Source organism: Heptranchias perlo, chromosome 15, assembly GCF_035084215.1.
Source record: "Heptranchias perlo isolate sHepPer1 chromosome 15, sHepPer1.hap1, whole genome shotgun sequence".
Taxonomy (NCBI): Eukaryota; Metazoa; Chordata; class Chondrichthyes; order Hexanchiformes; family Hexanchidae; genus Heptranchias; species Heptranchias perlo.
In genome coordinates this window covers 29,691,258-29,703,253 of record NC_090339.1, presented here as the reverse complement: position 1 = coordinate 29,703,253, position 11,996 = coordinate 29,691,258, and the positions used below count along the sequence as shown (strand labels likewise).

Below are 11,996 nucleotides of genomic sequence, written 5' to 3'. Positions count from 1 at the left end.
GGCGGGAGTTACTGGAAACCAAGGGCAGTCCTAAACAATAAGCGACTTGTGACTTAAGTCTTTTCTGATCGAGCAATGACGCGGTCAAGGAAATTCTGACCAATTCTAATTATTCAAATCGGTGTCAATAACATCTGACCCGAGGGGGGGCGGGGGTGATTGACGTGTGTTTGCTGCTCTCTTGCTCCGAGATGCTGTATAAATATCGAGTCAAAGTCAGCAGAATCAGACAATTCTCTAAGTAAAATTTGTCCCGATCGCAAGAACAGCTACAAAGAGAAAAGCACCAGAATGTTTTCCAAACTGCAGGTAGATATTAATGTAGCTTTGAAAAATTAATCTAACTTTTTTCCATATTTGTAATCTTTTTATTTATGAGTTACATCTTTTAAAATGTTTGTATTTTTTAAAGATTAATTGCTAACACTGTGATTCGTTCTGTTCCTCTTTAGAAAACCCAGTCCTGCTTCACAGTTGGAAAGCGACTGTACCATAAGATTTCCCGCAAAGGTAAATATCCTCCTACCTGGTTTATATCTGATACGAAATTAAAATAAAATGTTCACTGATAATCCATGCGTGTATGCTTCATTTCTGGAGTCAGGTGTAGGGTGCAAATGTGACACTGAGGGTGGGAAGGGCCGTGTGAAATCTCAGTATTTTTGCTCGCTTCAACTCAAAGGTGATGCACTGAAAAAAATCGAGCAGAAATCCGTCCAAACCATACAACAGTAGTGGTAACAGCAGAACTAGTGATACTCGTTGTGAATTAAATTCCAGATACAGTTGTAGAGCGGCAGGTCGATAATAAAGTAACTAAAGTCGCTGCTGGTTGTTTGATATTGTAGGTTTGATTATTTCAGTCCATCTCTCGGAGTCTGTAACAAAACCTAAGAAATAAAAGGCTTGTGTTACTTTTCCTTTCAACTTTAACATGAGAGAGCTATTAATTCCGAAATATGATCACTTTGGCGGGGAAATGTCTTTTATTTCCAAGTGAGAGTTTTTTCTGTTACAGTTTATAGAACTCGTTCTGGAGGAAAATATAAGTTTAAATTGGCGGTTTTAATTTAATATATTTGAACAAACACACACAATTTTACAACAACTGTATTTTTTCTGTGTTAGCTTTCGAGGCGCCGGATTTGAACGAGACGGTGACAAGCAGTTTCGGCTCATTTGTCTCTGGGGTTAAAGCTGATCATCTCTCAGACACGGTTTTACAGAGGAGTAAACGCATGATCCTGGATAACATTGGGGTCGGGGTCCTGGGCAGCACCAGCCACGTTTTTGATATCTGCCTCAATTATTGCCAGGTAATGTACACGTGAACTAATTTCAAACATATAGTCACCGCAACACTCCGTGCTGAACGAATACTTCCTGCTGCATTGACCAGTAACAATTATATTAAAATATCTGTCAGTTACCGCCGTGCAGCGAAAGTTCAAGAGTTCCCTTTAAACACACAAACAGCCTTCTCAGGGCTTCAAACCAAACCCTGCGTTCATTTTAGGCTGCGTTTATACAACCACTTTCGTATTTATGTAACGTGGTTTTGGGTGATATCAATGCAAAAGTGACTGTCGAACTTGGAGACCGTTTCAGGCTGATTCTCAAAGATTGTGGGATAAATCCAAGGGGGTGATTTTCGAATCCAAAGCCCGTTTTACATCTCTCCTGATTTTTTGGGACCTGTTAAACGGGCTGCCGATACACTATAGCCCGTTTTACACTGGCATAAAGTCAACATGACAAGACTAAATTGCGCACGGATTGGCAGCCCCAGTCTACAGAATCCAATGATTGCAATATTCACTCGCACACGTATTCTACCAGTGATAGTCACTGTCTCAGCCAACAGACTCTGCATAGACCATTTCTCAAAGTAAGCTGTCCAGTTCCTTCCTTTCTAACCTGTTCCCCTTTTTTCTAACAGCAAATGTTTGCCCCAGACCCAGTCAGCTCGGTGTATGGACGCAATGGATTAAAACTTTCTCCCACTCTGGCCGCTTTCGCCAATGGAGTCGCGGTGAGATATTTGTACTCAATCTATCTACTTCCAACTTTCTTTCAACTGGGCTTCCCAAACCAAACAAGTAGCAGAAAAATATTAATGATAAAACTCTCCTCATATCAACGGACTCTTCTGCCCATTTCTTGTTGTTTCCATAGAGTTAATCTGAGTGTTGCCCCTTCTTGTCCCTCAGGTCCACTCGATGGATTTCGATGACACCTGGCACCCTGCCACCCATCCCTCGGGAGCTGTGCTGCCTGCCCTTCTAGCTGCTGCCCAGATGTTGCCTCCAAACTCCAAACCCAGTGGCCTTGACTTCCTGCTGGCCTTTAATGTGGGCATTGAAATTCAGGGCAGGTTGATGCGCTTCTCCCAAGAGGCCAACAACATTCCGAAGAGGTAAGATTCTGGCACTAAATTCAAACATCGGTGCAGCAATTACTAAAGTTGTTGCCGAATAGATCAAAATGTGTCGTTTGACGTGTTCAAAGAGTCTCCTTTTTAATACTGTTGCACGTGGAACAACTTTACCCTCCTTTCATATAGATCTTGGCTACTGCTTTAGGATAAATGTCAGCAGAAAGAGTAGAATTGTTTTAGTGATAGTGTTGAGGAAGGGAGCAGCCATTAGGCTCCAGATTAACAGAAAGGATAGACATGATTTTTGTTAGACCCGACTCTACCTCGAGGTTATTGTTTTTTCTAATATTATTTGAAGCAGTAACTCACACCTAAATGCTGATTATCTACGAGCACAGGAAAAGACGTGATAACGAATTGACAGGCCGGTTTACATCTCTCCCGAATTTTATATCCATTGACTCTTCAATGGCAATAAAAATTGGTGGAGATGTAAATCGGGCTGCTGATTGTGCAATAGTGTAAAAGGGATGATAGCCAAAGTCAAAATCTACCCCTCTCAGTTTTCACAGATCAACCCCTCTTCCTTTTTCACTACATACTTCAATCTCTTTTCTCTCTAATTCCCTTTTGAATCTTTACACCAATGCCACTCCTTGGTACTTCATTCATTACATTGCTCAGAAATCAGTATTATGTTTGACAAGAACATTATACAATTGGAGTGAATGGGAAAAGGTCCAATACATTATAATTTGGGGTTTGTGAAAAACTATTCTTGGCTGGGTCACAGTTTATCTGCATTTAGGCAAAAATAAACAAAATAAAAAGTGTAATGAATCAGTAAATGAAAAGTTGTAGAGGGTAATAAAACAGTATAAAATATCTAGAGAAAACATTTTAACCTCTGGGTACAACCCACAAAAAAGTATCAGGTTTTATTACCATTCCTTAAGAGCATTTATGTAAATGGCCGATTACTGGGCAGTGAGTTCGTTTAGAGGCTCTAGTAGAGAATCTGACCTGTAAAAGAGCACTTTGTAGAAGTATTAATCACAACAAAACTGATAATTCTGTTGAATTGAAGTGTTACTGTGTAATAGTAATAAACAAGTAAAAGGATCAGATTCTTGAATATATTTTCTTTATTTAACAGGTTCCACCCTCCCAGTGTGGTTGGGACAATGGGCAGCGCTGCAGCCGTAGCTAAATTTCTATCACTGAACCCCAATCAGTGTATTAATGCCCTGGCTATTGCAGCTTCACTCTCAGGGGCACCCATGGCCAATGCAGCCACTCAGGCAAAACCCATCCATATTGGCAATGCCACACGGCTGGGCTTTGAGGCAGCCCTCCTTGCCTCTAAAGGAATGGAGGGAAATGCTAAAATTCTAGACAACACCCCCGGCTGCTTTGGATTTGCTGCTTTCTATGGTGATTATCAACCTCAGGAGCTGGCACCACTTGAGCAGACACGTTTTCTGCTAGAGGACCAAGATATTGCATTTAAGCGCTTCCCAGCTCATCTGGGCATGCACTGGGTGGTAGATGCTGCTGCCTCAGTTAGGCAGCTGGTGACTGCCAATGAGGGTGTCTTTTCACCCTCTATGATTGAAAGAATCATACTGCGCGTCCCCATTTCCCGATACATCAACAGGCCATTCCCAGAGACGGAACATGAGGCTCGCCATTCCTTCCAGTTTAATGCCTGCTCGGCACTGTTGGATGGAGATGTAAGCATTGAATCATTCAGTGAAAGTAAACTCCATCGAGATAATCTTAGTGAGTTACTCAACAAAGTGGAGCTTCAGCATCCTGAAGATAACGTGGCCAGTTTTGAGAAGATGTACGGAGAGGTGGTTCTGGTCCCGAAGAACAGAGATGTGCTCAGTGGAAAATGTGACACCTTTTACGGACACTGGAGAAAGCCACTGTCTAGAGAATCACTGCTCAACAAATTCAAAAATAATGCTTCACATGTGCTGGAACAGGACAAAATAGAAGCTATTATCGACACAGTTGAGAACATTGAAAAAGTTAGGGATAGTTCCACTTTAACTTCTTATTTGCAATGAAAAATGTCAACTTATTTGCATTAATGTCCAAATTTAATTAGCATGTTGATCATAGATTTTCATGATTGATAGATATTATGTAATCTATGGTATAAGGATTGAAACTCCTGAAGACATTGGGACTGAAATTGCTGGGATTCCGGTCTACCACCAGAAGTGCAGTGGGGTAAGACTTCCCTCCACTGACTGCTCCGGCCTGTGACACAAGGCCAATTTCCAGGAATGGGTCATTTTAATGTTTGGGACGGCAGCCCACACTTATGGAGGTGCATAGGAGATACCTGCCCTGATGAGGTGTGGGTAAACTGGAATGGTACCCTGCGAGATGCAATAAGTTGGTAAAAAAAATTATCATTGCAGGGAACAAAGAGGCTGCAATCATAAGGTGATCAATCCCTCTTGGGGAATTTGGGGCTTTCATAGGCCCATAATGGAATCCATGGGGCCAATTTTCACTTCGCGAAATCAGTATTAACTGGGAGGGGATAATGGCCTCAAAAGAGGGTTGGTAGAGTTGCCACCCCTTTATCGGCCCGTTGGCACTTTAACAGAGGCCTACCGCTGGATGGCCATAGCGCCTATCTGGTTCAGTGGTTGGACCCTTTTAATATGCACTTTGTGGTCCTATGACGTACAGAGAACCTCGACTGCCATTTTAGGAGAGAACTGATCGGAGTGCACCCTGTGCATTCGCTGATCAGTTCCAAGAGCGATGGAGCCGAAGAAACCCAGCAAAGATGGTTTCAATTTTTACGCCGGGCTCGTAGGAGCCTCACCAAAATAATCTGGGCTGCTGCTGGCCTGGGGCCCTATCCTCCCTCTGCACTTATCTTGCTGACCTGGCCTGATATTGGCCAGCCTGCATCCAGTAAGCTGCATCAGGATGCCCATTTGGCATCCCTCGACTCTCCGGTTCGATGTAAATGAGGAGGGAGCCTCAAAATCACAGCCACCTTTTTGCGGCCAGAACGGGCGACCGGCTGGCGCGCTCTGCCAGTTGGCCACCCAAAAGTCTAATTTGGCGCCCGTGTCTATTCTCAGCACGCGTGGCTTCTGCTGGCCCTAAAGAGCTTGTGAGTTTGGAATTCCCAGGGTAGCGTGGAAACGCCCCCAGATATACCCCCAAAACTGACTGCGAACGTGGGTGGGTGCAATGGAAGCCTTGACTGTCCTTCAATTGGAATTTAGAAAATCCAATGAATCTGGGTTCCACCGAAAATTGTGGGTGATCTTTTCAAGTTGCACTCTCACCCACCCCAGGAGTTTCGGCCTCATTCTGTTTGCCACTAGTTTTCCTGAACCTTGATGTTTGCACATAGATGTAAAGATAATAATTCGCTATAAAATATGTAATTTAAAAGGCATAATTTTGGAAATACTTTGTTCTGGATTCTAACATGTTTTTTACACGATGCCCTGATAATTATGTTATTAAAACTTACACATTCTAACATAATACCTTACATAACACCTGTGGCCATGAAGTGTGAAGTGCTAGGGCTCTGGTAATGGGTTTTACCTCAGAAAACGTGATGCTGCTGGATCTCCGGGTACATTTACAGTGCAAATTTAGCATTGGTGCAAGGCAGTTTCGGCTTCAGACAGACACTAAACTTGTGTAAAATTGTGTGTTAAGGCTTGAATGTACTCCAAAGTGAAGTGGAGCAAGACTTCTTCCTTCAGGGAGTTTCATTAAAATTTGTTCTGGCGTCTAACCAGGCCCTGACTCCAGAATCAGGCTGCTGCATTCACACTACAACTGCAGCGTGGGTGCAATGCAAAGTTGCTTTTAATTGACAGTGCAGTTATATTGAAAATGCATCCTTTCTACTTCAAAGGTGTCATATCATAGATTAGGCAGTGGAACCAATGGTGTTACAATTGCTGATTAGTGAACAGTAGACAGAAGCAAATAACACAGAATGTTTAGCCATTTTATATCATTGTGTTGATTTAAAATCAGTGTTGCCTGGTTCTGATTCAATAATAGGTTTACCATGTAATTCAAAACATCTTAATTACTATTGTTGCTTTGAATAATTAATAACATATTGTACTTTAAATGTTTGGTGATTTTGGTAACATTGCATTAAACAATGTGATTTAATTATTTGTTGACTTATGTTGACCACGTGCTCATTTTCCAAATGCATGCTTCTGAAGTAGAGGCTCGAACACCGGAAACACATATTGGGAAATCACAGGCACTTCAAATGCCTGACTAACCATGATGTTGGATACGCCCTCAGAAGCATCTCAAACAGTACATCCTGCTTTCAGTCACACTGCATAAATGAAAGCATATCACAGTGCGTAACAGTTAGTATAACCAGATTTCCTGCACCTGTCAAGATTCCATCAACTATATCTGGAGGCCCTGGGACACCTATCGGGCAATGACCACAGGAAACTGCCAATGAGGTCATGAAAGGTGCTATATAAATGCAAGTCTTTCTTCTTTCTTAAATTTCATCACAGCAGCTTTCAGCTGACTCAAGTTCCCCCTTTCACAATTTGGAAATATCTGTAACCTAGATTCTGTTTCACAATCAGTAAAAGAGTAAGAGTCATCTATTCCGGTACGCGTGATAAACATTACAGTAATTGTCTTTTGGGCACACTATACTTACCCAAGTCAAATGAGTTTAGGGACAGGTGGCTTAGTGCTCTCCAGGAGGCCTCAGGTGGCCAGAAATGGTGGTGGAGTGTGCTGGGTGAGGAAATGCCGGGGCGCCCCCCTTCTCTAGAAAGATCAATTCTGTACCCCCCTGCCATCGACCTCCATTGTAAGGGGGGCCATAAAAATTAAAAGTTGCTAATGGCTTCATAAGTTCAGGTTTTGTTACAGGCCTGGACCCCAAAGGTGGACCCCACAACTACTGTTACTTGGTTCAGTACTCCTAGTCCCATTTGGCATACCAGCTTACAGCTCTTCTGCTAGGGATGTGGAAATTCCTGACCGAGGAGTTCCCATCCTTAGCCACACCCCTTCCTACACAGCTGGCTTGTTTGGGACAGGCAGAGGTTCTCCACCCCTCACAAGGCTCACAGAAACTCCCAGAGAAGGCCAGGACCTAGCATATCAAGATCAGTGTCACTGTACTTCTTTCTCTGTTTGGATGACACCGTGTTCATTTGTATGTGTTCGCTTTCTCCTAATTTCTGTTTTTTCTTTCCTGGTCACTGCCCACCTTTCTCTTCTGCCCTGTAAACTGATCTGAGACGTTATTTGTTATGAGTGAAGAACTATAGGTATTGTAAGTGCTGTTGTTCTGTTATTGCTCATTGACATTGAACAAATGAAGCAGAATTGTTTTATCATTAAACTAGTTGAGGTTTCAGAACATAAGAACATAAGAAATAGGAGCAAGTGTAGGCCATACAGCCCCTCGAGCCAGCTCCGCCATTCAATAAGATCATGGCTGATTTTTGACCTCAACTCCACGACCTCCTGAACGACCTCATCCCGCCTGATCCACATGTCCCTTGATTCCATTAGAGTCCAAAAATCTATCGATCTCAGCCTTGAGTATACGCAACGACTGAGCATCCACAGCCCTCTGGGGTAGAGAATTCCAAATATTCACAACCCTCTGAGTGAAGAAATTCTTCCTCATCTCAGTACCAAATGTCCGACCCATTATTCTAAGACTATGTCCCCTAGTTCTAGAGTCTCTAGCCAGGGGAAACATCCTCTCAGCATTTACCCTGTCAAGCCCTCTTAGAGTCTTAAATGTTTCAATGAGATCACCTCTCATTCTTCTAAACTCCAGAGAGTAGAGGTCCAATCTACTCAATCTTTCCTCAAGGGACAACCCTCTCATCCCAGGAAACAATCTAATGAAACTTCGTTGCACCGCCTCTAAGGCAAGAAAACCTTCCTTAGGAAAGGAGACCAAAACTGCACACAGTACTCCAGGTGTGGTCTCAACAAAGCCCTGTACAATTGCAGCAAGACTTCCTTACTCTTGTACTTCAACCCCCTTACAATAAAGGCCAACTTACCATTTGCCTTCCTAATTGCTTTCTGTACCTGCATGTTAACTTTCTGTGTTTCGTGTGCAAGGACACCTAAATCCCTCTGAACACCAACATTTAATAGTTTCTCACCATTTAAAAAATATTCCATTTTTCCTGCCAAAGTGAATATCCTTACATTTCCCCACATTATACTCCATCTGCCACCTTCTTGCCCACTCACGTAACCTGTTGATATCCCTTTGCAGACTCTTTGCGTCCTCCCCACAGCTTACTTTCCTACCTAGCTTTGTATTGTCAGCAAATTTGGATACATTACTCTTGGTCTCTTCATCTAAGTCATTAATATGATTGTAAATAGCTGAGGTCCAAGTACCAATCCCTGCAGCACCCCACTAGTTACAACCTGCCAACCTGAAAATGACCCGCTTATTCTTATTCACTGTTTTCTGTCCGTTAACCAATCCTCAATCCATGCTAAAATATCACCCCCAATCACATGAGCCTTAATCTTGTGTAACAACCTCTTACATGGCACCTTATTGAATGCCTTTTGAAAATCCAAACATATTACATCCACTAGTTCCCCCTTATCTACCCTGCTAGTTCACCAAAAAACTCGAATAGATTTGTCAAACATGATTTCTCTTTCATAAAACCATGCTGACTCTGCCTGATCATATTTTGATTTTCTAAGTGCCCTGTTACTACATCCTTAATAATAGATTCTAGCATTTTCCCTACTACTGATGTCTGGCTAACTGGCCTATAGTTCCCTGTTTGCTCTCTCCCTCCTTTTTTGAATAGTGGGGTTACATTTGCTACCTTTCAATCCATGGGGACCGTTCTAGAATCTAGGGAATTCCAGAAGATCAAAACCAATGCATCCACTATCTCTGCAGCCACCTCTTTTAAAACTTTAGGATGTAGGCCATCAGGTCCAGGGGATGTCATCTTTTAGTCCCATTAATTTTTTAAAAACTTTTTCTTTATTAATCTTAATTACTTTAAGTTTCTCCTTCTCATTAGACCCATGGTTTCCCATTATTTCTGGTATCTTTTTGTGTCTTCTACTGTGAAGACAGATATAAAATATTTGTTTAACGTCTCTGCTATTTCCATATTCTCCATTTTAATTTTTCCTGTCTCTGCCTCTAAGGGACCCAGGTTTGCTTTTGCTAATTTCTTCATTAAAATCTATTTTTATATTTCTTGCTGGTTTAATCTCATATTCAATTTTCTCCCTCTTTATCAATTTCTTGGTTATCCTTTGCTGATTTCTAAAACCCTCCCAATCCTTAGGCTTACTACTCTTTTTGGCAACATTGTGAGCCTCTTCTTTTAAGGTAATATTATCCTTAACTTCTCTAGTTAGCCATGGTTGGATCACTTTTCCTGTGGAGTTTTTATTCCTCAAGGGCATGTATATTCGTTGGGCATTAAGAATTAGTTTTTTAAATGTTTGCTATTGCTTATCTACCATCATATCTTTTAATCTAATTTCCCAATCTACCTTAGCCAACTTGCCTCTCATACCTACATAGTTGGCCTTGTTTAAATTTAAGACTCTAGTTTTGTACTTAACTACATCACTCTCAAACTCAATATGAAATTCTATCATATTATGATCATTTTTCCCCAGAGGATCCTTTATTATAAGATTACTAATTAATCCTGTCTCACCACACAATACTAGGTCTAAAATAGCCTCGACATATTGTTTTAGAAAACTGTCTCAGATGCATTCTATGATTGCGTCCTCCAAACTACTTTTGCCAATTCGGTTTGCCCAGACTATACGAAGATTAAAGTCCCCCATGATTATTGCATTGCCCTTGTTACATGCTCCTCTAATTTCCTGATTCATACTCTGTCCAACACTATAACTACTGTGAGGGGACCTGTAAACTACTCCCAACACTGTTTTCTGCCCCTTGTTATTTCTTAGCTCCACCCATGCTGATTCTACATCCTGATTTTCTGAGCTAGGATTCTTTCTCACTACTGTCTTTATCTGATCCTTTATTATCAGGGCTATCCCCCCCACCCCTCTTTTTCCATTTGGCCTATCTTTTCTAAAAGTTAAGTACCCTGGAATATTTAGTTCCCAACCTTGGTCATCCTGCAACCACATCTCAGTAATGGTTACTAAATCAAATCCATTTATCTCTGTTTATGCCATTAATTGATCTATCTTGTTCCGAATGCTTCGTGCATTCAGATACAGTGCCTTTAATTTTAACTTTTTATTTTTTTTCCGTGATGTGACTTTAGTCACTAATGCCCTATTACCTTTGTTAAAATCTTTGTCCCTTCCTGACAGATTCTGCTTGTTTTTACCCAAATCACTACTCTGCTCTAGAGCCTTGACTTTTCTTTTTAGACTGATAAAATTACCCTTGCCTGAACCCTACCTCCCTCTTAATGGTTAAAAGCCCCATCAAATGCCCTAGATATTCGATTCACCGAGACACTAATTCAGTCACTTGATTCAAATTATCTGATTCAATTCTTTTTGCACTAAATTCCTACTTTCCTTTGTTAATTATGCTATTTCATTTGAATTACTGGATTAATTCAATATTTAGTACAAAAATGACTTCAACCATGGGGGGTAGGCTGAATGTGACTGTCCTGCCACCTAGTGGCCACAGAATGTTCTGCATTATTGGAGAACCAAATTTTCAGCATTTTCAGAAATTAAATATTTCATTATAAAACGAGCAGAGGTCCTAACTAAATCCAGTTTTTAACCATTGTTTTGTTCCGTACTTGCTTTCAGTTTTGTAAAACTAATTTCAGTTTGTTCTACTGTAATGACCGGAACCATGTCATAGACTGAAGAACAAATTAGCCTAGAATTTCTGCTCTCAGGAAAGGAGGGATTAGAAAATGTCCGCTGAGTTTCCACCCCTTTCTCAATGGCATGATAACGTCCGATGGGGGTTGGCTCCTCCCAACTGGTCCCGTCAATCCCAACACCACTTTTGAGACATGTCTGGGGGGGTGATGGATTCCTCCGGAAATCTGCTCAATATGTCTCTAATGGACAGTGGTACAGACGCCTACAGGAAGTATGCAGGGGCCTATACGTGGGCCCCACGAAGCACAATTCAAATGGTCATTCATCCTAGAGAGATCAACTGCTGTTTGACTTGGAGATACAGCAACAAGAGAGCAAAAAATAACTCAGTCCTGGGAATGATCAGCCAGACTGGCCTGTGATTCCCCTCTTCAGGGTGTCGAGGAACCACTCCAAAATTACAGCAGATCTGCTGGGTGGGCACCTCTGTAGCACCAATACAGGCAAGAGCGCCTTCCCTTAATATGCAAATGATACCGCCCCCGGGATGGGGACAAAACTGTGGGCAGGAGATCCCCCCTGCTGTACTTCCAAAGGCACATAGGCATCCCTGGAATTTCTATGCTATTGTCTGAAGTGCAGCATGCTTAACCCTCCTGTAATACACTAAATTGTATTTCATAGATGGTTTTAGTTTTAGAAGTTATTTTACAACTTCTTCCCTTCCCCTCTTTAGAGGTCCAACTGTTTACAAACTCTATCC

At 41.7% G+C, this 11,996-nt stretch overlaps 1 protein-coding gene across 1 annotated transcript; it reads left to right on the top strand.

Moving 5' to 3' along the window:
- Window positions 1-242: 242 nt before the first annotated feature.
- On the top strand, window positions 243-5,819 carry LOC137332944 (cis-aconitate decarboxylase-like). Its single transcript, XM_067996991.1, has 6 exons — window positions 243-309; window positions 453-510; window positions 1,129-1,316; window positions 1,940-2,032; window positions 2,211-2,416; window positions 3,534-5,819. The coding sequence occupies exons 1-6, from the start codon at window positions 292-294 to the stop codon at window positions 4,450-4,452; spliced, it is 1,482 nt and encodes a 493-aa protein (XP_067853092.1). The 5' UTR covers window positions 243-291; the 3' UTR covers window positions 4,453-5,819.
- Window positions 5,820-11,996: the final 6,177 nt, after the last annotated feature.